At 34.2% G+C, this 27620-nt stretch overlaps 1 protein-coding gene across 2 annotated transcripts in view; it reads left to right on the top strand.

The window, feature by feature from the left end:
- The window catches only part of LEMD3 (LEM domain containing 3), a 70194-nt gene that overhangs the window by 19258 nt on the left and 23316 nt on the right, over positions 1-27620 (top strand). For both annotated transcript variants that reach the window (XM_045553434.1, XM_045553433.1), the window contains exons 2-4: positions 16951-16988; positions 20764-20830; positions 23131-23198. In XM_045553434.1, coding sequence (XP_045409390.1) covers positions 16951-16988; positions 20764-20830; positions 23131-23198 — 173 coding nt within the window. The remainder of the gene's footprint in view (positions 1-16950; positions 16989-20763; positions 20831-23130; positions 23199-27620) is intronic.

Below are 27620 nucleotides of genomic sequence, written 5' to 3'. Positions count from 1 at the left end.
GGTTGGGTTACAGTCAGGCTTAAATACCATCATTTGCTGAAATAAGGAAAGAATGATATAGGTAAAGACCCAGTTAAGACAAGATGGCCAGGAAAACCATCTTAAACAAAGAAAAGGCTTATTGTGTAGATTTAAGCCAGAGCCTTCTCCATTGTAAGAATTTCTAGTCATTTAGTCCTCTTCTTCCTGGTGAAGAGAGAAAGACATGGAGATTTCTTTTATAGATGTAAATTTCTCTTACAAAACAGTCTAAAAATAACTGGCTGAAAATATAAAAGTCCTTATGCCAGAAAGGCATATTTTGGAGACTAATTTGGCCAGAAAGATCAAGGAGTCCTCAATCATGTGCTCAAATGAGAATTTTGAATTCCTGAGCAAATTTCTGCAGGTTTTCTTTTGGGACAGGGAAAATTTTCCCTTGATCTGAGCTCTAGATTTTGCCTAAGATATGAAGGTGGTTAAAGAGGCCTTTGTCTAGCTTTCCTTTTATCTTTGGGGTGGGAAGGTAACTGAGCTAAAAGCTTAGTAGATTCAGAGTTGGCAGAGGAGGATAGGGAGAACAATAGAGAGGAGTTAAGTCAGTCAATATGTAATTTTTTTTTAATCAGTTAGTTGCTTAAGGTTTTCATTTGCCTTTTGTAGGAAGTCTTTGAGAGAGGCAGGTTTTGATTCAGGCTTTTAGAAGCCGCTGTATACAATTAAAAAAATAATCCGTTTGTTTCTGAGGTGTTTTAGATCCTTTCTTTTCTAATGTGCCTTGTAAATGAACAAATTTATCTAGGTTAAAACTATGGCCACTGTAACTCTGAGTTACCTTTGGTAAGGTTTACCCCTTTCTCTAGAAAATCATAGGTTCTGAGGCCATAGGTCTTATACATGAAATTGACTGGAGTTCCAGATGGAGGAGTTCTAAATTCTTTGCATCTGGATGAACCCATGATTCCCTCTCTTCTTGTAACTTTACCTACCATCTAGACTCTTTTTGTTACCAAAAGGTTGACACTTGTCCTTGAGGCTGCATTAGAAGAACAAGAACAAACCATTTAAGGAGAAGGAAAGAGAACTTTATTACTTTACCAGCAAAGGAAGAAAAATGGCAGACTTTCTCATCTCAAAATCCAAATTTCCTGAACCTAAGCAGAACTACAGAACTTTTAAAGGGAGTGCCCCTCAATTCTAGGCTATTGTGGTTAACTATTGTAATCATCTCATCTCTGCCAAGACAAAGCCTGTGACCTCGGCCCACCTGGGGGACTGGCACTGGCCTGGGATGCCTGAACTATCTCCCGAGAACAAAAAAACAAAAGACCTTCTCCCTGCCTTGGGGATGCAGAGCAAGCCACAGTTCCCAAAAAGAATGAGAGAAGTTTTAAGGAACAGTTTTTTAAGGCCATTCCCTCTATTACATATTCCCCACTGTCAATATTTCCCTTCCATATCTATGGGAGGAGGGGTGACTGCTCTGTTATATTTGCATTCAGATGAACCCATGATTCCCTGTCGTCTTGTAATCTTACCTACCAGAGGCCTCCTGTTGGACCTAGTCCAGTTTCTGTCTTGACTTCCAGACGGAGTCTGTATCAGAAATGCTCAGATAAACTCAGAGAACTCAAAACAAGTTGTGGAGCTTGTATCCAAGTGGGGCCTACCAATGGTGACCTCCAAATGCGTAGTGAGAGGCAATGAGCACAGGGGACTTAGCTAGGTACTTATGCCTGTTACTTATGTTCCCAGGAATCAACATTTTGGGGGTGGGGGTTCTTCTTTGGATCCTTACTTCTGATGCTAGAGCTGTTAAAAGAAAAATTTTAGACAAAATAAATTTAACAGTTTATTTGAGCAAAGAATGATTCATGAATTGAGCAGCACTCAGAACCAGAAGAGGTTCAGAGAGCTCTGTTCTGCAGTGGTATGGGCAGCAAGCTTTTATAGGCTGGAAACAAAAGTAAGACAAAGAAACTATATTTGTTTAGAGTGGAAAGATCCTAGTTAGAGGTTACTTGGCGGTTTGTGATCGGTTCATTTTACTGTTTACATTGAATTGGGTTTTTGCTCTGCTTAAGATGGAAGTTCCATTTATAGAAATAACCTCAAGCTAATGGGCTCCTTATTTTCTTTAACAGTAGTCATATCTTCCATCCCAAGGTATGTCTAGGGCTAATGCTTATTGACTGATGGCCAAATAGAATGGTGGTGGGAAATTGTAGCAACCTTTTGTTTTTTTTAGCATTCATTCACACATATTGATTTGTATTCTTCCACTTCAAGTAGAAGTTGTAGAAGTTAGAAGTAGATGTTAAGTGAGAATCTGGTATGATTCCAGTGTATGCTGAACATTCCATTCACTGTATTCATGAGGAAGTCTAGTCTTTACTTAAGATTCCGTATATTATAATCAACAAAAAAGTCTTATTTAGCCTAGTTTACCACATGTTGTAACTTCTTAAAGTGTTATCCTGTGGTTTTGTTTTTGACCTGATGATGACATACTTAAATGTCTCTGTTTCCTAAGTGTCTTTTCATCTGTTTCTACTTTTTTTCTTCCAGAGCTAAAGATAGATGTAACTTTTAAGCACATTTCTCATAGAGTCAGTGATGGGAATTTCTTACCCCCAGATTTAGTTTATATGTTTGTTCTCTATGCTTTGTCTGTACATACCATACCCTTTTCCTTTTTATCAGAAGTATGTTCCTTATTTCCATTTGATGAATGGAATGGAAACTACTACCATTTATTTTTTTAGTCTTATTCACCTCTTCATTCCTCTGCAGATTTTCTCTCTCCAGTTTTCTTATTTGCATATTGTCTTTGTGCTACACAAAACTGAACTGGTGATAATCATTTAAGATGTTAAATGTGCAATTTTGAATGTTACCAAGTACAAGACCTATTGTATATAATTGGGAAATTTATGTTACTTTATTGCATTGTACTGGAGATAGACTGTGCAGTGTATCACAGATCCCTTTTGGATATCCAAATTCTCATTTAGCAATATTCTTTCAGAATCGACCTTGTTGTAATACGGTTTTACTTGTATCTTGTAATGTAAACCTTGAGAAAGTGTTAAAGTCAGTCTCTAGTGTATAGCAGTTAATGTTTAAAATCTCTTAGTGCAGTGAACTGTCACCATGTTTAATAAATTATAGTATTTCATTAGCATAAATTCCTTTGGGTGCCAAGTTAGCTATTGCACAGATGCTTGGTATTATTTATGGGTTTGTATCTAACCTTTACAGGTTGACTTGTTTTTATTTTTCTATTCACGTCACCATGCAGTAGCATAATTCTTTAAGTGTCATATGTACAAAAGTAGTTTCCAAGAAGAGATCTGTTGAAAGTATTGAAAGGTAGATCACCCAAACTTCTGGACCTTGAACAGTATGTTAAGATTAAGCTCCTATAATTTAAGTAGACATACTTAAATTGCTTTGTCTTTATTTGAGTGTGTTCCTTGTACAGTAGTCCCTTGGTATGCATAATGTATTGGTTCCAAGACCCCTGTGGATACCAGAATCCATGGATGCTCAAGTCCCTTATGTAAAATGGCATAGTATTTGCATATAGCCTATGCACATTTTCCCACATCAATAAATCATCTCTAGATTATTTATAATATCTACTACAATATAAATGCTATGTAAATAGTTATACTTTTTTTTTAATTTGTATTTTTTTATTGCTGTATTGTTCTTATTGGTTCACACACCACCACCCCCTGAATATTTATCATCTGAAGTTGGTTAAATTCTTGAATGCAGAACCCCAACATGGGGGTAAACTACAGGGGGATGTCAATTAGGCAGCAGCCTAATTGTTTCCCTTTGGAGTTTTGAGCCTCTAAGACTTACGTCTTTTGGTGGGGGGTGATTCATTATTTTCATTTTTGGAAGGAATAGATTGTCATTATAGTCTTAAATGTATAATATTTTGGTATTTTCTTGATTTGCTAATGCTCTAACTTTCTAATTTAGTAATATTTAGATAAATGAAACTAGTCTTGTGAAATCATTGGTAGATTAATCACCTCCAACTTAATAGATTAAGCATTTTAGAAAATGTAGTATATGTATACTAATGCAGCCATTAAAAAAATGGTGAACTAATACATTTTGTAACAACCTGGTTGGAACTAGAGACCATTCTTCTAAGTGAAGTATCCTAAGAATGGAAAAACAAACACCACATGTACTCACTATTAAATTGAAACTGATTGATCAACACCCATATGCACATATGGTAATAAAACTCAATGGAAACCAAGTAGTAGGTGGGAGTGGGTGTGGGTAAATTTACACCTAATGGGTACAGTGCATGCTGCATTGGTGATGGGCACACTTAGAACTTTGACTCAAATTGCACAAAAGCAGATCATTTAATCAAAACCTTTGTACCCCCATAATATTCTGGAAAAAAAAAGAAAATTTATGAATATTTGCAGACATTTACTTTTTAAAAATTACTAGACACAAGGTCTTATATTTTTGGCTTATTTCCAATATGCTCAGTTTCAGACATTGTTTTAGTAAAATGAATTTTTAAAAATAAGATTATCTAAAACAGGTATTTCTAAAACAAAACAAGAAAACCCTTACATTACAATAGCTCTTCTGGGTCTTTGCACAAGAGGAAGAACTTTTCTTTTTCAGTTTTCAATTTGTAAAGAATTTAGATTGAATCAGGAATAATGCTGCTTTAAACATCCATTTGCAGGTTCTTGTGTGAACACAAGCTTTTACCTCCTTTGGGTAAATACCAAGGAATATGATTGCTAGATTTTATGGGGAGGGTATTTTAGTTTTGTAAACCACCAAACTGTCTTCCAAAGTGGCTATACCATTTTGCATTCCCATTAACAATGAATGATGACGGTTCCTGTCGTTCCACATCCTCATCAGCATTTGGTGATGTCAGTGTTCTGGATTTTGACCACTCTGGTATGTATATAGTGGGATCTCATTATTTTAATTTGCATTTCCACATTGACATGATGTGGAGTATCTTTTTTTAATACCTTCTTTGGTGAAATGTCAGTTCTTTGGCCCATTTTTTAATAGAGTTGTTTGTTTTCTTATTGTTAAGAATTCTTTGTGTATTTCGGATAATAGTTCTTTACCAGATATGTCTTTTGCAAATATTTTCTGACAGTCTGTGGCTTCTCTTTTTATTCTCTTGACCGTGTCTTTTGCAGAGTAGAAATTTTTAATTTGAATGATGGTTCAATTTATCAATTCTTTCATGGATTATACACTTATGTTATATCTAAAAAGTCATTGACAAACCCTAAGTCATCTAGATTGTCTGTTATCTTCTAGGAGTTTTACAGTTTTGTGTTTTACATTTAGACCTGTGATTCATTTTGAGTTAATCTTAGTAAAGGGTGTAAGGTCTGTGTGTAGATTAATTTTTTGTATGTGGGTGTCCATTTATTCCAGCACCATTTGTTGAAAAGACTGTCTTTGCTCTTTTGTATTTCCTTTGCTTCTTTATCAAAGATTAGTTGACTATATTTATGTGGGTCTATTTCTGGGCTCTCTATTCTGTTCCATTGATCTCTTTGTTCTTTCACCAATACCACACTGTCTTGGTTACTGAGCTTTAGAGTAAGTCTTGAAGTTGGATACTGTTAGTCCTCTACCTTTGTTGTTCTTCCGTATTGTGTTGGCTATTCTGGGTCTGTTGCCTTCCATGTAAACTTTAGAATCAGTTTGATGATATCTACAAAATAACTTGCTAGGATTTTGATTGGGATTGCATTGAATCTATAGATCAAATTAGGAAGAACTGACATCTTGACAACATTGAGTCTTTTCCATGGACACAAAATCTCTCTCCATTTAATTCATTTTGGTGTCTTTAATCAGAGTTTTGTAGTTTTCCTCATATAGGTCTTATACATGTTTTGTTAGATTCTAATGTAAATGGTATTGTGTTTTAAATTTTAAATTCCACTTGTTCTTTGCTGGTATGTAGGAAAGTAATAGACTTTTGTATATTAACTGTGCATCTTGCAACCTTGCTATGATTGCTTATTAGTTCCAGGAGTTTTTTGTTGATTCTCTTGAATTTTCTACGTAGGTGATCATGCTATCTGTGAACAAGGTTTTATTTCTTCTTTGAATCTCTATACTTTTTCTTTACTTTCTGAGTTAGCTAGGACTTCTAGATATGATGTTGCAAAGCAGTGGCGATAGGGGACATCCTTGCTACATAAGTATGGTGTTGGTTGTAGGTTTTTTTTTTAATAGACATTCTTTGTTGAGTGGAGGAAGTTCCCTTCTATTCCTAGTTTACTGAGAGGTTTGTTTGTTTTTAATCATGTTTGGATGTTGGACTTTTGTCAGATTATTTTTCCACATTTATTGATATGATTGATCATTTGATTTTTTTTTACCTCCAGCCTATTGATGTGATGGGTTGCATTAATTTATTTTCAGTTGATGCCTTGGATAAATCTCACTTGGTTGTGGTGTATTATTCTTTTTATACATTGTTCAATTTGATTTGCTATTTTGTTGAAGAGTTTTGCATCTTCGTTCATGAGAGAGAATAGTTTTCTTGTAACATCTTTGTCTGTTTTTGGTATCGGGGTAATGCTGGCCTTATAAAATGAGTTAGGAAGTTTTCTCTCTGCTTCTGTCTTCTAAATGACATAGAGAATTGGTGTAAATTGTGGCCAGTGCATTCTGTTTGGAAGGTTATTACTTATTGATTCAATTTCTTTAACTGATAAAGTCCTATTCAGATTGTCTGTTTTTTCTGTGAGTTTTGCCAGTTTATGTCTTTCAAGGAATTGGTCTATTACATCTGGGTTCTCAGATCTGTGGGCATCAAGTTGTTCACAGTATTCTATTATTATCCTTTTAATGCTCATGGGATCCATAGTGATGTCCTCTTTCATTTCTGATATTAGTAATATGTGTCTAGTAATTTGTGTCCTCTCTCTTTTTCTTAGATTGTCTAAAGGCTTATTGATTTCATCAGTCTTTTCAAAGAACCAGCTTTTGGTTTCATTGATTTTTTTTTCCCCCCTTATAGATTTACTGTTTTTGATTTCATTGATTTCTGCTCTAATTCTTATAATTTCTTTTTTTCTACTTTGGATTTAATTTACTACTCTTTTTCTAGTTTTCTAATGTGGAAGCTTATGATGATATTAGATCTTAATTCTTTTCTGATATATGCATTCATTAATTTCCCTCTGAGTACTGCTTTTTCTCTGTCCCACAAATCTTGATAAGTTTTATTTTCATTTTCATTTTGTTCAAAATATTTTTAAATTTCTCTTGAGATTTCTTCTTTGACCCATGTATTATTTAGAAATGTGTTTAATCTCCAGGTATTTGGGATTTTTGCAGCTATCTTTCTGTTGTTGACTTCTTATTTAATTCATTTGTGGTCTGAGAGCAGACATTGTATGATTTTTGTTCTTTTAAATTTGTTAAGGCATGTTTTATGGCCCAGAATGTGGTCTCTTGGTAAATGTTCCATGTGAGCATGAGACTGTGTCTTATGCTATTGTTGGATGGTATAGATAGATGTTCATTATATCCAGTTGATTAATGGTTTGTTTATCAACTATGCCCTTGCTGATTTTCTGCCTGTTGGATCTGTCCATTTCTACTAGAGGGGTGTTGAAGTCTGCAACCTTATTAGTGGATTCATCTCTTTCTCCTTGTAGTTCTATCAGTTTTTGCCTCACATATTTTGACACTGTTATTAGCTGCATACACATTAAGTATTATTATGTCTTCTTAGAGAATTGTCCCTTTATAATTGTATAATGCTCCTCTTTATCCCTGATAGCTTTTCTTGCTCTGAAATTTGCTGTATGATGTATATGAAATTAATACATCTATTCTCACTTTCTTTTAATTGGCATTAGCATATCTTTCTCCATCTTTCTACCCTCATTTATTTATTCTCTGATGTTCTTCCTTTCTTTATGTAGATCTGAGTTTCTGACGTGCATCATTTTCTTTTTTCTAAAGAACTTCTTTTAACATTTCTTGCAAGCAGTTCTACTGGCAATATATTTCCTCAATTTTTGTTTTTCTGAGAAAGTCTTTGTTTGTCCTTTACCTTTGAAGGATTATTTTGCCAGGTATAGAATTCTGGCTGGTGGTTTTTTTCTCTTAAAACTTTGATATGTCTTGCCACTCTCTTCTTATATGCATGTTTTCTGAAGAGAAGATAGGTAATTCTTACCTTTGTTCTTCTATAGGTAATATGTTTTTTCCCCCCTCTGGCTTCTTTCAGAATTTTTTCTTTGTCTTTGCTTTTCTGTAGCTTGAAAATGATATGCCTAAGTATAATTTTGGGGCATTTATCCTTCTTTGGTATTCTCTGAGCTTTCTGGATTTGTCATTGGGTGTCAGATGTTAATTTGGGGTAATTTCCTGTCATTAATTGCTTGAAATACTGCTTTTGTTCCTTTCTCTTCTTCTAGTATTCCCATATGTGCATGTTACACCTTTTGTAGTTGCCAGCAATGCTTGGATATTCTATTTTGTTTTTCAGTCTTTTTTTTCTTTTCAATTTTAGAAGTTTCATTAAGATATCCTGAAACTCAAGAGATTTTTTTCCTTGGCTGTATCCATTCTACTAATAAGCCTATCAAAGACATTCTTCATTTCTGATAGTGTTTCTGATCTCTAGCATTTCTTTTTGGTTCTTTGTTAGAATTTCCATCTCTCTGTTTATAGTACTCCTCTGTTCTTGCATGTTGTCTACTTTATCCAGTAGAAGCCTTAACATATTAATCATAGTTGTCTTAAAGTTTTAGTTTTGTAATTACATTATCTCTGTCATATCTGAGTCCAGTTTTGTCTCTTCAAAATGTGTTTTTTGCCTCTTAGTGTGTCTTGGAATTTTTTCTTGATAGCCAGACACGATGACCTGGGTAAAAGAAATTGTTGTATTTAAGTCTTTAGTGGTACGGTGATCAGTTGTGTTGGGGGGGAAGTGTTCTATAGTCCTGTGATAAGGACTCAGTCTTTTAGTGAGCTTGTACCTTTGGATTGTGAACTTCACATATAACCTCATCAAACCGGCTGCCCCTCTAATTCCTACCCTTTAGGTGGAATGGGATGGCTAGAGTAGGCTTGAATTAGATATTTCCCTTCTCCCTTATGAAAAGCTAGAGAGTGCTGTAATAGGGTATTTCTCTTTCCCCAGGTCAGTTAAGCTCTGATAAAACCCCAGCAGGTTAGGCTCTGGTTATATAGTTTCTCTTGAGGTCAGACTTTGTTAAGAACAGAGTTTGCTGGCATATTGTAAAACAATTTTTTTTCCCCCCCTCTCCTGCTGGAAGCACACAGGGATTTTTCTCTGATATTCACCATGAGGACCATGGTAAAACTCCTGGAGGTAAAACTCACAAAAGTGCGGGGGTCCCTCTATGACCACATGTTCCTGGAATGTTTAACTCTCAGAGTTGTCTACATTATAACCTCCAGCAATTTGTTTATTATGGTTGAGGTTTTCCTACCCCAGCACTGGTTTCCTAAGAGGTAGGTACTCAGCAGTAGTTACTTGTGGGTTTCTGTTCAGGGAAATAGTGATTCTGTGTACTCACCTTTTGATTTCTTGGGAGTAGCATTTACCTTGTGACTTTCTTTTACGGATCTAACAAGAGTTGTTGATTTTTCAGTTCAGCTTTTTACTTTTTGGGACAGAGTGGTGACTTCTAAGCTTCTTATGTACTGAGCTAGAAACTGGGCCTCTGATAGGATTTTAACACCACCAACATTTATTTATTTGTTTTACTCTTCCTGCCCTAACCTTCTTTTAACAAAAAAGTTGAAAGATTGTGCTGTCAATGCTTAGATACCCTAACTAGATTCTACAGTTGACTTTTTCTGTATTTGCCTTATGGATTTTACTCTTCATTCTTTCCATCCATCATTGTCTTTTTAAAAAATGTATTTCAAAGTAAGTTGAAGACATTTGGTTATTTGACCCTTACGTAATTCATTATTAACTAGAGTTACTTTTTTTAAGGTAAAATTTGCATACAGTGAGATGTACAGATCTTTAATGTATCCTCTCATGAGTTTTGACAAATTCATGCAGCTGTGTAACTTAAGTCCCTATAATATAGAACATTTCCTTTGCCTCCAAAAGTTCCCTCATGCCCAGTCAGTATTCCATCACTGTTCTGATTTTTTTCACCACAGTTACTCATTTTTCTCCACCTCCACTACTCCTAAAGCATAGACATCTGGGGAAAAATTCTCAGAACACGATGTATAGAATATGCTTCACAAATATTTGTTGAACAGCCTATGGTTAGAAGTCTTTCTTACAGTTTTTGTTTTACAGAGATCCCAAACTCAGAGTACAATTATGTGAAATTAGTGCTTGAGTAAAGATAAATAATTTCAGTTATAGTCTGATGTCATTTTTCCCCCCTGGAAAATCTTCATTTTTATGGTGAGCAGATGCGAGGCTTTCAAATGACTGCAAAGTTAAACGAGACCATAATGTTTCTTTATCATATATGGAAATAAAGAATAAGAACCAACCAACTAATAAGGCTATTGGAAAATTTGATTCTGAGTTTTGACCTTTTTTTCTTAAATACATTGTTTTCAGTTTTTTTATCTTCTAAGTACTTTTCATATCCACATTTAAAGTCCTTTCTATTTTTATTTTATAAAATGAGTGTGTACTTTTTCTTTTAAAGAATAATTTACATTTGGAAGTATGAGATTGCTGCCTCTCTTAAACAGGGGCAGGTGAAAAACTAGGAGTCTTGTAGGATATGAGAAGTAGAGAAGCTTTTAAGTTCTTGCTCCTTCCCTTTTTTAATTGTTATTCCCATCTTGGTTTGTATCTCTGGAAATCCAGAGGTAGGTGGGATTACAATTGAAAGGTTATTTATGAATAGAACAAAGGTGGTGGTATAAAGTTTATCTTAGGCAAGTTAGAGTAGACAGTAATAGATAATTTTTTTTTTTTTTTTTTTTTGAGACAGAGTCTCGCTGTGTTGCCCCGGCTAGAGTGAGTGCTGTGGTGTCAGCCTAGCTCACAGCAACCTCAAAATCCTGGGCTTAAGCTATCCTACTGCCTCAGCCTCCCCAGTAGCTGGGACTACAGGCATGTGCCACCATGCCCGGCTAATTTTTTTCTGTATATATATTTTAGTTGGCCAGATAATTTTCTTTCTATTTTTTTAGTAGAGACGGGGTCTTGCTCTTGCTGAGGCTGGTCTCGAACTCCTGACCTCAAGCAATCCACCCGCCTCGGCCTCCCAGAGTACTAGGATTACAGGCGTGAGCCACCACAGCCGGCCAGTAATAGATAATTTTTGTCCATAACACTTTCTCTATTTTGATTAATGTATTCTCAGTATTCACAGTAATTTTTAAGTATACATCCAATGAACTGTTCCTGTCTTATAGAATGACCATCTATTTAATAAAGCCATCCATTTTTAGATCAGTCTGGATGATGGTGAAATGCAGAAGTGTTTACCACACAGGTGCAGTGTTTTGCAGCTGTTGGAAACATTCCCCCTCACTCATAACCCCCTCCCACCTTCATTACATATAATTATGCTCATTTAACATTAATGCTAGAAAATGGTATTTGAGAATTTAAATATATTTACAAAAAAGTACAACCCAGAGAGATAACTGGTTATTTTGGCAGCTGATTTTAACTGCCTAGATGACTTGAATCTTCCTAAGACTAAAACATACCCTTAAGGTCATAGAGTTTTAGAATTATAAGAGGTTACCTTTGAAAGTCCATGTCTGCAGAGTTGCTGCCCTTCAGACTGAACTTATTGAGACAGGGTTTATATATATTCATTTTTTAATCTGCAACTAGCATAATGCATGGCACGTAACAGGAACTTGATATTTGTTTCTGAATATTTAGTGTTGCAAGATGAAGCCAAATGAAAATGTTGCTTAGATGTATGTGGTACTAAATGAGAAATTACGGTTTTTTAAAAACTGATCCCATGTGATAAGTTCTATAGCAGTCATGAGCAGAGGGCCATGGCAGCAGAGAGAAGGGGAGTAAATAATTCTGCCTATGGCAGTCACAGGATACTTTACATTTTGATATATCATGGAAAATCTTTCCCTAGACTACAATTAGAGAACTTGTAAGTTTTCTTTCATCTAAGAGACAAGCTCTGTTCTCTAACAGTAGTGTTTTTCCCCCTTATCCCCATTTTTGTGATTTTTTTATTTACTACATCATAAGGAGATTAATGATTCAAAATCTGAAAGTTCTAGAGAAGAATGCTTTCCTTAAACCAAATAGAGCCAGTATTTTCTTTCCTATAGTTGTTATTTCTATAATGAGAGGAATATAGGCTTTGGAATCTGACATAGATAGGTTTGAATCTCAATTTTATGAATCCTAATTTACTAAACTGCACTTACCTCAAGGAAGCAACCTAACCTCAACATGTCTCAAGTGATAATACTGACTCTAAAATAGTGGTATTATGAGGACGAAATGAGGTACCTCTTGAGTACATGGCGGCATCATTATTCCTTGCACATCCTAAGAACTCAACAAATGTAATTTGCTTTTTACTCAAAGGAGAGGGTTGTAGAATTATCATGACTATAGTGCCTTTCTGGCATTGGTGAAGCTGTTACTCTAGGAGACTGTAGTATGCCTTCGAGTTTCTGCTTGTTCAGCATATACTTAGCACCCAGTATCTGCAAGGCATTGGGATAGATAGATATTTTGTGGTCTTGTTGGGGGAGGAGGGACAAACACCAAATAGTTAAATCTTAATATAAGGTAGTAAAGATACTGAGAGAAAATACATTGAGATTCTAAGAAGCGGAAGGTCATGATAAGCTGCAGTTCAGATAAGCTGGTGTTCTTCATGGTCATAGCATAGATGCAAAGTGAACCGTCAAGGCAGAATGAAAGAGAAGGATAATATTCAGGCTTAAAGAAGACCAGAAAAGATCAAAGGTTCAGAGTCTTTCTGAGAGAATATTTCTGTGTACTGTAATTGACAGTAGTTCCAAGTACACAGAACAGAAAAATGTCACAGTACGCTAAAGCTGGCTGTGTTGATCCGGAGAAAGCTGAAGGAAAGCACCCTGAATGTACTATTGCCTGTTTTCTTGGGTCATAAATAGCAGGTCATTTATTCTCTAAATGCCTAGGACTCTTAAGTTTAAGCCAGAAGGTGAGACACCCCCTTATTATATATGCCTTTCTTTTAAAGCACAAACCAGATAACATATACTCCCAATTCTCTGAGGTTTCTCCCTTAGAGTAAAATAGAAATGCCCTCCACAATCTGTATCTGCTATGTCTCTTAAATAATCTTAACTTATCTGACTTCATTTCTTGTTACTTGCCGTCTCATCCACTTGGCTCCAGCTATACTGGCTTTTCTCCATTTCCAGGAGTTATATGCCAGACCTGCTACTATTTCACAGCCATTATTATAGTGGTTCTTTCTTCTATAAACCTCTTCCTTAAGATGTCCACATGGCTTGTTCCCTCTGTTTCCTCAAGTTTCTATTCAAATGCAATCTTACTATGGCCTTCTGTAACCATCTGGTTTAAAATTGCTTTCCTCTCTCACATATCAAGCACCATTCCTGCTGTTTTCCCTCCAAAGTGCTTCGAACCATCTAACATACTATGTATTTTTAACATTTATTTGTTCATTGTCTCTTCTGACCCCTCTAGAACATAAGTTCTATGAAGGCAGAAATACTTTTTTATTTAGTGCCACATTTCCAGTGCCTAGCACAAAATAATAAGTATTTTATTTGCTCTTTATAAGAACAACTTCGGTTACCACAGACTTTTCTTCCCTTTACTGCCATTGGATAACCAAAATGGAGCCTTTCTGAGAGATCATTGATTTATTTAGTTCTATTAATATATAAGTGTATCCTTTGAAGTGTAGCAACCTATGAATGTGGTCACAATTTTTTCTTTTTTATCTGAGAATAACAGTTGATAAATTTGATTTCAGCTTAAGAGAATGGAGAAAAGTTTACATTTGACTAAAGGATCAGTAAAATTATTAAATAGTAACATTTTTGGAATTGGTGAGAGAGAGGTTTGGGGGAGAATCATTATGTATCTTGTAAGTAAGTATCACAAAATAAGAATTTGTTCTTGAAGCAAAGTGTGATGGGAAACCATTGGAAAATTTTGAAAGATGTAATTAAACATTTTAGGAATTTGAGTTTTGGTCATTAAGATGGCTTAAAGAGAAGAGAAGTCAAAATGTTAAGGACATTTTCAAGGAAAAGTTGGTATATTTGAGATTTGAAATCATAGAAGCAAAAATATTGAAATGGTCATACTAGGAGAATTTGAGAAAAAGCAGTAATGAGAAACTGGGGTGTAGGGTATAAAGGACAATAACAGGTAATAAATGGCTTCAAGGTTGTGGCTTTAGAGTAAATTTTGAAGTACAGTCTTGGCATTATCTTGCTTTAGGGTAAGGGATAAGAACTGTAATTTACTCTAAGGTCCCTCCCTAGAAAAGTGACTGAATAATAAATGAAGTGGCAAATTTTTGCTGTGGAATGCTTTTGAAATAAGTTTTCTTCTCTACAATTGCCTAAAGGGAGGAGGGGCTGTTGTATATTTTCACACATTATGTATTGTTTCCATTAAAGACTAGGTAATTTGGATGAGATTTGGATAAAATACTAGTGTGTTATTTAGAAATACTGAAATTATTTGGGGAAAGAAAAGTTAGATGTATAAAGATACTTTCAGAAGTTTGAGGGCATTTAGTTTGTTAGAGTTACTGTTTTTGGATGGAGTTTCCTCGTAAAATTTAACCTCAAGGCTAAGGGTCTGTTCATTTAATGGGTGACAATTATCATAGGCATTTTGGGAAAAAAATTTTTAATGGATTTGTAGGGCAGAAAGCATCCTCTTGGCTTTTTAAATATGTTATTCTCAGGTATTTTAATTTACTAGACAAGAGGCAGAAATCTAGAAGGATACAAAGGGCAGAGCAATGTTTTTAACAGAATTTTTTTTATTCTCTTTAGCTTTCTCTGTGTTATCCTATCCCCTTCCCTTCCCAGTAGCTCAGAACATATACTCCTCCAGCTTCCTGCAGAATTTAACACTTTTGCTTTAGTGTTAACACACAAAGTAAAATAAAGAAGCATGCTTAGATAGCACAACCAGCACTTTTCAAGCTCTAACTTGAAAACTCTGTATGTCCAATGCTATGCTTGGCTCCAGGCATACAAACATGAATAACACGTGGTCCCTATGTGAGAATCCCACAGTAGAGCAGTCTACTGGTAGGACAACCATAGTTTACAGTTATGCTTTTATAGAGCTGCTTGAAGAGTTGATTTTCTACTTGATAGTCTTGACAAAAAATAATTTTGTGTACAGTCAAAAAGTAATGCTAGCATAGCTTTTCTTCATAGACATTAAACCTGTTTTTTTTAAAAAACTGTGTGCTTTTATATTTTTAAGAATTGTTTTTCTTATAAAGAGCAAATAAAGTACTTGGTTTTTAAGTATTGTTTGGCCAATTTATTCTAAGTAGGTTGACAAGGCAGTTTTGGTAGTATTTTGAACTAAATGTGGCTTTGTTTTAAACTGTTCAAATTTTACATGAAAATTAATGTTAATAAAAAGATTATCTTTTTAGTCCATGAGTTCTGATTCTTAACATTTTATTTAATTTTGAAGCTATTATTATTTCTTCTCTTTATTCCCCTTATGAGTGCTTTTGATTTTTTATCTTTCAGAAATTTTTCTTTCCCAGCATTAAAACCTTTTTGTTGTGTAGAGAAATGTCTAAAAATCTATTAGCAACATCCCTTATGATGATAACAGGATGCATTTTTTTTCCTTGCTTTTTTATTGTACCTTGTTAAACTGGTCTCACATGAACTTTCTTAGAATCAGGCAGTTCCTGGTTCCTATGGGACTTCCTGTTTTCTCAAATAAAAATAGAAAAGTATCTCAGAAAGGAAACCTGGTCAGTGTGAACTACTTTGTAAGATCAGTTAGTCTTAGTTGTGACCTGGATTATACAGCTATATAATCTGTACAGAATATGTGGAAGTTTTCAGGTATCTGAAAGCTTTGAGTATTTTTGCATGTAATATTGAAATAAAGGAGATGATAAGGAGAAAGTTATCTGAAAGCTTTGAGTATTTTTGCATGTAATATTGAAATTGGGAGTTGGGAGGTTGGATGGAAAGTGGTAAATCTTTTCCTTATAATGTAATATTTTATTAGAAATTTGGAGGTGTTTAATACTGAGACTTAATTCTTGGCTGCTTTGATCTGTATATTTTTTTCTTGCCACTTTTCCAGATGTTGGCAAGGATTAGGAAGGTGGATTTTTCTTTTTTAATCATTAGCAGTGAGAATTCTAAATGAATTATTCAGTTTTAAAGCATCTTGTAAATTTCCTCAAGTAGTTCACTGCTTTTAGTCTGTATTTTGAAGAGAAACCAAGTTAAGGTAGAAACAAATGATAGTCATTAATAGTAATGATAATGGGTACTATGCATTCAGTTCTTCTTAAGTGCTTGACACATTTTATCTGGTTTATCTCATTTAATCTTAACAACAGCTATCTAAGGTAGGTATAGTTGTTATCCCTCCTTTTAAGAAGAAAATCTACAATTTAGAGTGGCTAAATAGATGTTAGTTCAAGGAGATACTGCTAATAGGTGGCGGAGCTGGGACCTGAACTCAGCGTCTCTGATACCAGAGCGCCTGATTTCAATGATTATGGAGAAAACCAAAATTGAAAGAATGGTAAGTATAGTAAGTCTGAAAAATTACTTCGCCATCGTTTATCATCAGTTTGTTTACATTTTGTTTGCATATTTATATTTAGTTTTAGCAAAGTACATGCTGGCATTTCAGAGGGCTTGTTTGGGGGAAGAGGGTTAATTCTTACTCTTTAGTGATGCTAATAGTTGTCTTTTTTTTTCTTTCTTTGATAGTAGAAAACCCCTTTGGTGAAACATTTGGAAAAATACAAGTAAGTAAAAGATCATAATGCTTATGTTTTATGTCATATTTTATATGATAAAAGTATTAGGATGATTATCAATTAAAAAGTAGTAATTTTGAGGTTATTTTAATCTAACACAATATATTTTCTTATTCTGAGTATTCCTTAACTATAGTATAATTAAATCTGACATGAGTTTTCTCCTAAGAGCTGAACTGTTTATCACTTTAACTTAAAAGCCACCTGCCAAGTAAAATGGAAGTGGCATGCCATCTGTGGATATGGTCTTATAATTAAAAATATTCCTGTTGTCTTCAATTGTTGGATACCGTAACCGTTTTTGTCCTCTTTGGCCTCATCTTGTCTCTCTTTGGATCTTTGCCCATTGGCATGCCTTTCAACCATCAGGAGGCATTTAGAAAGGAAACACATTAATATCTTCTAGGCTACCTATTCTTTTCATTTTGGAAGGGTACTGTAATATTAAATTTAACCTAAATTTTACTTACATGAAAATATTTTTCCTTACCCATCATTACAGGCACTTTGAAGATTAAGATATTAAAGCTTATATTATAATACACAACTAGTCAACTTTTTTTATTAGGAACTGATAGTTATATAGACCTCTATAGAAAACATTATTTGTTGTACTGAAGGATGTGTAATAATGTATAATCAGATCCACAGTATATTACTTTAGATTGTTAGAGTAGAACTTTAAAATGATTGTATTTAGTAATATTCTACTGTGGTAGTATTTGTTTAAAGCAAAGTTGACTTTATCAGTTGCATTATTAAGTATAATACTGTTAGAGCATCATAATTTAAATTGAGTACCATACTCACTGAACATTGGAAATACAAGATTATTTCTTCTGTATAATTTTCAGAACTGAAGTTCTGAACCTGTGAATAATAGTAATAATTATAATGAAGATAATGGTAGTTCACTTATTAAATTCTTATTTTGTGCAGGGGATGATGGTAAGTGTTTAAAGTCTATTATCATTTAATCAAAGACGTGATGCAGTTAAAAATGTCCTTGAAGAGAAAATTGGCTGAGGATAGAAGAGGGAAATATTTAAAGGTGACAATTATGAGAAAATTTGGTAGAGTCATTCTGTAGTTTTTTCCCCCCAAGAATAAAAATTTTGCTTTAGAGAATGATATGTGTTGGTAAATGATAATCTAGGCCCTGCTAAAGCAGATAATTAGAAGGTAGCTAATTCAAATTATAAAATTATATTTGTTTAATGAAAAGTTACTTGAAAGCTTACTTTAAATATACATGTATTTGTGGATCTTAGTTTGCAGGGTTATTAAGAAAACCAATAGTTAGACACATTTTAAACTGAAATGTTAGGAGACGATCTGAAAAGCAATCAGAATAGAATAAGAGTGTAATAAAACTGTAAGCCAGTAAGAAAGTAACTTTAGTATACTTTTCAGATTTACTGCTAGTTTAGTGTACTAGTACTAAAGATAATTGAACCAGAGCCTATTTCTTTCTAAAAATGGATTTGTTCACTTAATAACATATATCATTAAAAACTACGTCATAATTTAGTTGGTCATTTGGATGGCATTGAGTCCGTTATGGTACATAGGTGGTCATTTTGAATAAGTTTTCCTTGGAAAAATAATTCTTATAAAAAATTATCGTTGAACTTTTGGGTGCTTAAAATTCTTTGAGAACATAACAGTATGTATGTTACCCAGTATGAGATCCAGTTCCATCTGGTTAGGTTTTGTTATTTTTTCTATTTGTCCAGTCCAGTGTGACCTATGAATCAAAACATGAAGTTTATTCCCAGGTCTTTTATGTTCATTAAAGATCTAACTACAGAGGACAGGTGGCAAATCTTCAAATTTTGTTTTTTGAAAGGGGAGTGGGGAAGGACATGATCAAGACATATAAAACAAAGGAATCAGTCTTTCTACAGACTTGAAAAATTTCAGCTACTTTATTCCTAAAGCTTAATTAGATTCACCTTAATTTTATGTATCAAGTCCATGAACTTGATGAACATGAACACTACCATTGAACTCCTGCTCATCTGATTATGTTAAACATATTTATTAAAAGTGATTTTGTGGTTTAATGTATCACGAACGCATAGCTTTCAGAATCTTGAGTTTGAGCCCATACTCTTACTTTTTGATGTCTTATTTTTGGAGTTTAGATTTTTAATCTTATGTGAAGGTAAGGACTGGCTTGATTCAGAATCTGGTTGAGATAAAGTTGAGCCCCCGACCCCACGCCACCTCCCGAAAAAAGCAAAAGTGTTGGAAGGTAACTAGTGAACTGAAGGAATAAGTAATTTATCCCAGTCAACCATCGGACATAAAACTAGGAACTCTGGTGGTAGGATCTTGGAGCCACTGATGACTTTTCTTTGGTGTCACTGATTAAAGCTGCATTGACAAAAGCATTCCACCCATAGTGTGCAAACTTGTCTTCTTCTGTCCCTGAACATACAGCACAAAAATAAATGGATGAGGTTACATGTCATTAGATATATAAATGTTACTATCCTGCCCTTTTACATTCTGCCCGAATTTGCTCCATGGTTGTATTCACCCAGTAATTTTGTTTGGTTAGACAATCCAGGAAGAAAGGAAATAATAAAGACACAGCCCTCTGATGAATCATGAATTTATTTCAGATAGTGTGATAAACTATTACCCGCCTCTCTAACCTACCCTCCTCTTTTCTATCACTTATATCGGTGACTCTTAATTATGATTGCTCTTTAATTGGGCATCTCATTGCATTAGACTACTTGGTAAGGTGCTTATACTATTGCAATAGCCCCTGCCCCTCCCCCGGACTCTTTTCAGTTATTTCTCCTTCCAGGCCATCCTATACATTCTGATCGTAGTAATATTCCTGATAGGCAAGTCTATTTTACTTTCCTCCGTCTAAATTTTCAGAATGAAGTCAAACTCTTTGTCTTGGTATCCAGGGCTGTCTGGCAGTTAATTCCAAACTGTTTTTCCAGTATGTAGTTTGTTGAATCAAACTGGGTTACTAGTAGGTTATGAAAGGAATATAACCGACACTTTCATGCCTTTGCTCAGGCTGTTCCTTCTGCCTGGAATGCTTATCTATTCATGTTTCCTTTGAAACCCAACTCAGATATTCTTTGTTCAATAAATGGGTCTGCCCTTCCCTCCCTCTTCTGTATTTGCATTATACTTTGCAACTGTAATATAACAGTACATTTTTTTGCCCTGGAGAACAGGAACCATCTTGTTCACTGGGTCTCTCACTTTGCTGAGAGAACAGTTCTTAAACTCCTAATAGATATTCCCTGAATGTTTGTTTCACTTTAATGGTTCTTAAGTTTATGCAGGGCCACCTAGGAAAGGATGAGTTTCAATCAGTGTCAATATTCATTCTCTTAGTCTTATGTGGTTGAGTTAGATTAAAAAACAAAACATGAAGGGCAGTGTTAATGAAGAAAACAATCTCATTAGAACATTGTACATAGGCATGCATTGTACAGACAGGGATTGGGAGCATTGCTTTCATGGTTGGGGGAGTTTATTGTGTATGAGACCTTTTTTCACACTAACTTTAGTGCCAATATTTTGATCATTCTCAAGAAAGTAAAATATTTAGAGTGGTAATTTAGCTTCTTAGATTAAGGTTCCTTAAAATATTGTGCCATTATTTAAATTTGAATTTGTCTTTCATATTATGTAGCTTCTTTTATTTTAAATTTATTTACTGTTTTTCTTTCTGAATAAGAATTATTTGGCACATATTTTTCATAATAATTTCTTCTAATTTTAGGAAAGTGAAAAAAATCTTATGATGAGCACATTATACAAGCTTCATGATCGACTGGCACAGCTTGCAGGTAATTGTATTAACATTCATAGTCTCTAAAATTATTTTGAATAATGTACATATGTAGCATATTGTATCTGTAGAAATAGTTTTGCCTACGTTTGGTGTTGTATTTGTATAATATTTCTCTTTAAAACTTTTTGTTACCTATAGAGTGATATTTTTTATTTTTATAGATATATTTAGTCCAGGGCTTTTTCCTGCTTGCCATCTGTATTAAATGTATTATGTATATGTATAATGTAATATGTATAATGTAATTTTAAAGTCAGTCAAATTTCTTTATTGCATTAATAGTAACAAAAACTTCTGAAAGCTTAAATATCAGTTGAATTGGGCCAGCAGTGAATTAACTATTCAGTAAAATCCTGGATTAAATATAAAAATGCAGATTTTCCTTTTGATGGTTATATAAGTTTTATTCCTTTGGATAAAGTAAATATATTCTCCTAGAATTTTCTTTCCTGATTCAACGCATTTCTCTTAGTCTTTGAGAGCTCTCAGATATCCAACATGTCTACAATTAGAAGAATTTATTATAGACGAATTGGTATCAAATTTAGGATATTGTAAGCTGCATTAGCAGCTTATCTATTTATTACCTTTTAAATTTTTTTTAGTTATTTTATATATAATCTGAAAAGAGACTTTGGATTCTCTTCTTATAAGCAGTTACAAGAAAAGAAAAATATGGTATTTCAAACTTCTCTATGTAGCAAATTCTTTTGTGGAAACCAGATCATTGGTAGAAGCTTAGTAGGTAAATGTAGAACTTCTCTGGTTGAATGGAGGTATTTATGATCCTGACAGTTCCCCATCCTCTCACCTATCTTTGTTTTTTTCTTTGGATCCTTAATTCTGGTCAATTTTTTCGACTTCTGATTTTGTGTATGTCACTAAAAGCCGCCTTTGCATTGACTGACTGACTGGCATATTCGTGTACTACAAGCTAATGACATTTATTTGGTATGCTGTAGGACCCAGAAATAGGTTAAGTATATACTCTAGCTAGGAATTCCTGATGTTGCTAACACAGGCATCTATAGCTATCTCTATAGCATTGTTGTATTTGTTCATGGCCTGCTAGATCAGCATAATCTGGTGTGCTTTTAAAGATGTAGATTCATTCCTTTTAGAGCAGGGGTCAGCAAGTTTTTTTCTGTGAAGGACCAGATAGTGAATATTTTAGGCTTTTGCAGGTTAGACCGCCTCTGTCACAACTACTCAGTTCTGCTATTATAACATGAAAGCAACATACATGAATGAGTTTGGCTGTATTCCAATAAAACTTCATTTATAAAAACCATCAGTAGGCTGGATTTGGTCCCTGGGCTATAGTTTGCTGACCTCTGCTCTAAGTCTATGGAAATCTGAATCTCTGTGGGTGCCTTTCAAAAACTTGTTCATCTGATAGGTACTTCTTACTTTTTTATGACTGCTGCCATTAAAATCTGACTACTTGAATAAAACTGATAAATAAGAACATAGTTATTTTTATTACAGAAAAATTAGCTAAGGATTTTTACTTTAATTTCACTTCCATGTAAAAAAAATTTTTAAACTTCTTCAAGGAAGCAAGACAGGGAAAATCTGACAATTGAAGTTCAGTATGAGGATATAATTTATCTCTAATAACCACATACAGCATAAAGAAGAAGCTTTGAATTCACTTCCTATAAACAGTTAAAAGAAAAATGTAGTTTCCCAAAGATTGTATGTAGCACATCCCTTTGTAGAAACTAAATCATAGGTAGAAACTTCTACCTAATTTCCCTGTTAATCTGTCATAACAATTTTTAAGGCATGCACACTCCTTCCTAAAGATAGGCTTAGTTATACTCTGAAAATGCATGTGTTTTATTTAATTCAACAATAAATTAAACTTATTTGAACCCTTAAATTATTAGCTTTAGGAATAGATATGTAAGTTAGCACAATGAATTTGCTGAATTTTTCCCCTTTAGGAATAATACATATCTGTGGAGGGCCCCTCGTGCGCCAAGATCTATGGATAGCCATCAGTATGACATGGTTCCTATTCTGGCTTACAATTTAGTTGGGACTATAAGAGGAAGATACCTTCCTATCTAGACTGAAATGTATTTTAAGGTTGTGATTTAAGTAAAGGTAGTTGTTTATTTATATTGGTTACTGGAATTTTTTCTAGAAAATAAAATAATATTGTTCATATTCTTTCTTTACTATTATAATAATATAACCTATAATTGTATAATTTATAAAATATTTTGAATTATATATTTTTTTTAGCATAGTACTGATTCAAAATTAATAATATGCTAATCTTTCCAGGAGATCATGAATGTGGCAGTTCTAGTCAAAGAACGCTTTCTGTCCAAGAGGCAGCTGCATATTTAAAAGTAAGCAGTGAAATTACAATCTTACTGTCTATATTCTTAAAATTTCTGTAAGCCATTACTACTTATATCGGATATACCGTGGATTTGATTAATTGTACCATTAAAAGCTTGGGCCTACTGTTTGGTGTAGTGCAAGCAGATAAGAGACAGTGAAATTGCTCAGCATTTTTGTTTCAGTTTGTTTTAGAACATTCTCTATGTGAGAATGCATATTAATTTGGAAAAGGTACAAAAAATTGGTAAGAGGAAAGTCGAGATAGCTGAGTAGTATGTAAGAAAACAAGTAAGCATCTAACCATTTCTTCTTCAGATCTTGTGTTGCAGATCAATTTTATTTCATGATAACTAAGAGAATTTGTAGTTGAATTTTCTGAACTACTGTAAATAATCTTTGGAAAATCCCAGATGAAAGGAGGGGCACTGGAAGTTTAAAGACGGGCAAGTGTCATTCTGATTTCTAAAAGATGGAAAGTGGAATTTGAAAACCATATAGGAAAGGTTAATGTCAGTCTGATTCTGTAAAGATAATTACATAAAGGTGTGAGTTCTTGTGAGTGGAAATTTTGATTCCTAGAAGTTGACTGGCATGATGAGTTCAATGGGAGCAAGTCAAGTCATACAAACTTCATGTTCCCCCTTCCCCCTCTTTTAAAAATTGTGGTAAGAATCATGTAACATGAAATCTACCCTATTACTACATTTTTAGGTATATAGTATAGTATTGTTAACTATATATGCATTGTTGTATGTCAGATCTTGAGAACTCTCTCTTCTTGTATGACTGAAATTATACCCATTGCACAGCAGGTCTCCATTTTTCCCTGTGACAAATTGCTGGCACCCGTCATTTTACTTTCTGCTTCTGTCAGTTTGGCTCATATAAGTGGAATCATGGCAGTATTTGTCCTTCTGTGACTAACTTATTTTACTTAGCATAATGCTTCAAAGTTCATCCATATTGTAACCTGACAGTATTTCCTTCTTTTTTTTAAGGTTGACTAATATTCCATTATACGTACATCCATATTTTCTTTATCCAGGCATCTGTTGATGGGCTTTTAGGTTGTTTCCACCTCTTGGCTATTAGGAATAATGCTTCAGCAAACATGGGAATGTGAATATGTCTTTGAGATTCTACTTTCAATTCGTTTGGACAGATACCCAGAATTGAGATTGCTGGATGATATGGGAGTTCAGTTTTTTTATTTTCTGAGATACTTCCATACTGTGTTCCATATGGATGCACCATTTTACATTCCCTCCAACAAGGGTTCCAGTTTCTCTACCTCTTCAACACTTGGTATTTTCTGGGTTTTTTCCCCCCTAAATAATAGCTATCTTGACAGGTGTGCAGTGATATTTCACTATAGTTTTGATTTGCATTTCCCTGATGATTAATGATACCAAGCATCTTTTCACATACCATTTATATACCATATATATCTGTATATACATGTGCCATCTGTTGGCCATTTATATGTCTTCTTTGGAGAAATACTGTTAAGTCCTTAGCTGATTTTTTAAATTGGGTTATTTATTTTGTTTCTGAGCTGTGGGAATTTCTCGTGTATTTAATATATTAACCCCTTATCAGATACATGATTTGCAAATATTTTCTTCCATATTGTGGGCTTCTTTTTCACTCTGTTCATTGTTTCCTTCACTGCACATACACTTTTTAGTTTGATATAGTCCCACTTGTCTATTTCTGCTTTATGTATCATATCCAAGAAATCATTGCCCATATTAATGTCATGAAGCTTTTTTTTTTTTTTACATTTTCTTAAAGAAGTTTTATAGTTTCAGGTCTTATATTTAAGTATTTAGTTGATTTCTGAGTATGGTATAAGATAAGGTTCCAATTTCATTCTTTTGCATGTGAAAATCCAGTTTTCCTAGCATTTCTTGAAGAGATGACAGTCTCTTCCCATTGTGTAGTCTTCGCACCCTTGTGTAAGATCATTTGATTGTATATGAATGGCTTTATTTCTGGCCTCTCTATTCTCTTCCATTGGTCTATACGTTTGTCTTTATGCCAGTACCATACTCTTGATTACCGTAGTTTTGTCATATGCTTTAAAGTCAGTAAGTGTGAAGGCTCCAGTTTTGTTCTTTTTTTCTCAAGATTATCTTGGCTACTTGGGGTTTGTAGTTCCATATGAATATTAGGATTGTTTTTTCTGTTTCTGCAAAATAGTATTATTGTGATTTTGATAGGGATTGCATTTAACCTGTATTGCTTTGGATAGTATAATTATTTTAGTAATACTTATTTCTTTCAGCATTTTCTGTGGTTTTCAGTGTACAAGTCTTTCATCTCCTTAGTTAAGTATATTCCTAAGTATCTTAATCTTTTTGATGCTATTGTAGATGGGTTTTCTTAATTTCCTGTTCAGATTGTTCATTGTTAATATATAGAAATGCAGCTAATTTTTGTATGTTGACTTTGTATCCTGCAACTTTGTTGAATTCATTTATTCTAACTGGGCTTTTTGTGGAATCTTTAGGGTTTTTCTACATATAAGATTATGTCATCTGCGAAGAGAGATCTTTCTGAATTGGATGCCTTTTATTTTTTTTTCTTCCCTCATTGCTCTGTCTAGGACTTCTAGTACTTTGTTGAATAGAATTGGCAAGAGTGGCATCCTTGCCTTCCTCCTGAAACTTTTTTTCAGTTCTTCACCATTGAGTATGATGTTAGCTGAGGGCTTTTCATGTATGGTCTTTACTATGTTGAGGTAATTTCCTTCATTCCTAGTTTGTTGAGTATTTTTAGCACGAAAGGGTGTTCAATTTTGTCAAATGCTTTTTCTGCACCTATTGAGATCTTGTGGTTTTTATCCTTTGTTCTATTAATGTAGTATAATCATTTTGATTATTTTTGAATGTTGAACTATCTTTGTGCCCCAGAATCATGGTATATGATCCTTTTAATGTTGTTGAATTTGGTTTGCTGGTATTTTATTGAGGCTTTTTGTGTCTATATTCATCAGGGATTTTAGTCTATAATTTTCTTGTAGTATCTTTGTGTGGCTTTGGTATCAGAGTAATGCTGGCCTCGTAAAATGAGTTTGGAAGTATTCCTTTTCAATTTTTTGGAAATTTCTGCTTTCAAAATTCTCTGTCTTTGATTTTCAACAGTTTGAATATAACATGTCTCAATGTGATTTGGACTTATCCTAATTAGGGTTTGTTGGGATTCTTGAGTCTAAATACCATTTCCTTCTGTAGATTTGGTGATATTTTTTTTGGTCATTATTTCTTCAAATAAACTTTATTGCCCGTTTCTGCCTTTCCTCTCTTTCTGGAACTTCCATTTCATGTATATTGGTCTGCTTAATGTCCCATAAGTCCCTTTGGCTTTCTTTACTCTTCTTTACTCTTTTTTCATTTTGCTTCTCTGACAGGATAATTCTAAATGACCTCTTTTTGAGTTTGCTGATTCTTTCTTCTGCTTGATCAGATCTGCTCTTGAACCTCTGTAATGAATTTTTAAATTCAGTTATTATATTCTTTAGCTCTAAAATTTCTGGTGTTTAAAAATATTTTCTGCCATGTTGATATTCTCACTTGGTTCGTGCATCATTTTCCTGATCTTGTTGAATATCTTTATGATGGCTTTTATGAATGAATTGTGAGGTAATTCTTATATTTCAGTTTCTTTAGGGTATGTTTTTGGAGGTTTATTTTGTTCCTTTGGCTGAGTTTTTCTGTTTCTCTGTGTGCCCTGTTACTTTGTGTTGGGATCCACACATTTGAAAAAATAGCCACCTTTACAGACTTTACAGACTTATTTCTTACAGGCAAAGACCTTTACCAGTACTTCTGGCTAGAGATTCTGAGATCCTCTTGAACCTTTTCTGTGGTTGGGTCTTCTGGATCTGTAAATTCCCAATTAAAGAAGTTTTGGTGGTTTTATTTTTTCAGAGCTCATAATCTTTTGCTCTATCTCGTGTCCATCTACAGTAATATAAGTGTCTGGAACTGCCATAAGCCATCTAGCTCTTTTTTGATTCTCAGTGGCCTCCAGACATCTAGAGTATTCTGGGTCCTGTCAGTGCTTCAGGTCAGGTGAGATAGAAACCAGTCAGGCCTTGGTGAAGTCAGAACATCGGATGTAAGCTCCAACTATTTTCCTCCCCAGGGAGTTGGGGTTTTTCTTAACTTTCTTCATGTTGAACTATGCAGGAGCTGGGGAAGTGGGAGGGGCGGAGATGATGAGTGAGTGTATGGTGTTCAGACTGTCACCTTTGTTCTTAGTAGCCCCTAACCTGGTGCTCTTTCCTGTCAGTAGTTAGATTCAGGCAAGACAGAAACCAGTTGCTCTAGTAGTTACCACTACCCTCAACCCCAACTCAGACCATTAAATGTTCTAGTCCTGTCTTTTCCTACCTAGGGAAAAGCCAGGAGTTGGGAGTATCC

The sequence above is a fragment of the Lemur catta genome, chromosome 6 (assembly GCF_020740605.2).
Source record: "Lemur catta isolate mLemCat1 chromosome 6, mLemCat1.pri, whole genome shotgun sequence".
In the NCBI taxonomy this organism is placed as follows: domain Eukaryota; kingdom Metazoa; phylum Chordata; class Mammalia; order Primates; family Lemuridae; genus Lemur; species Lemur catta.
The sequence above is the reverse complement of the archived record's forward strand: the minus strand, read 5'-3'. Positions and strand labels throughout refer to the sequence as shown.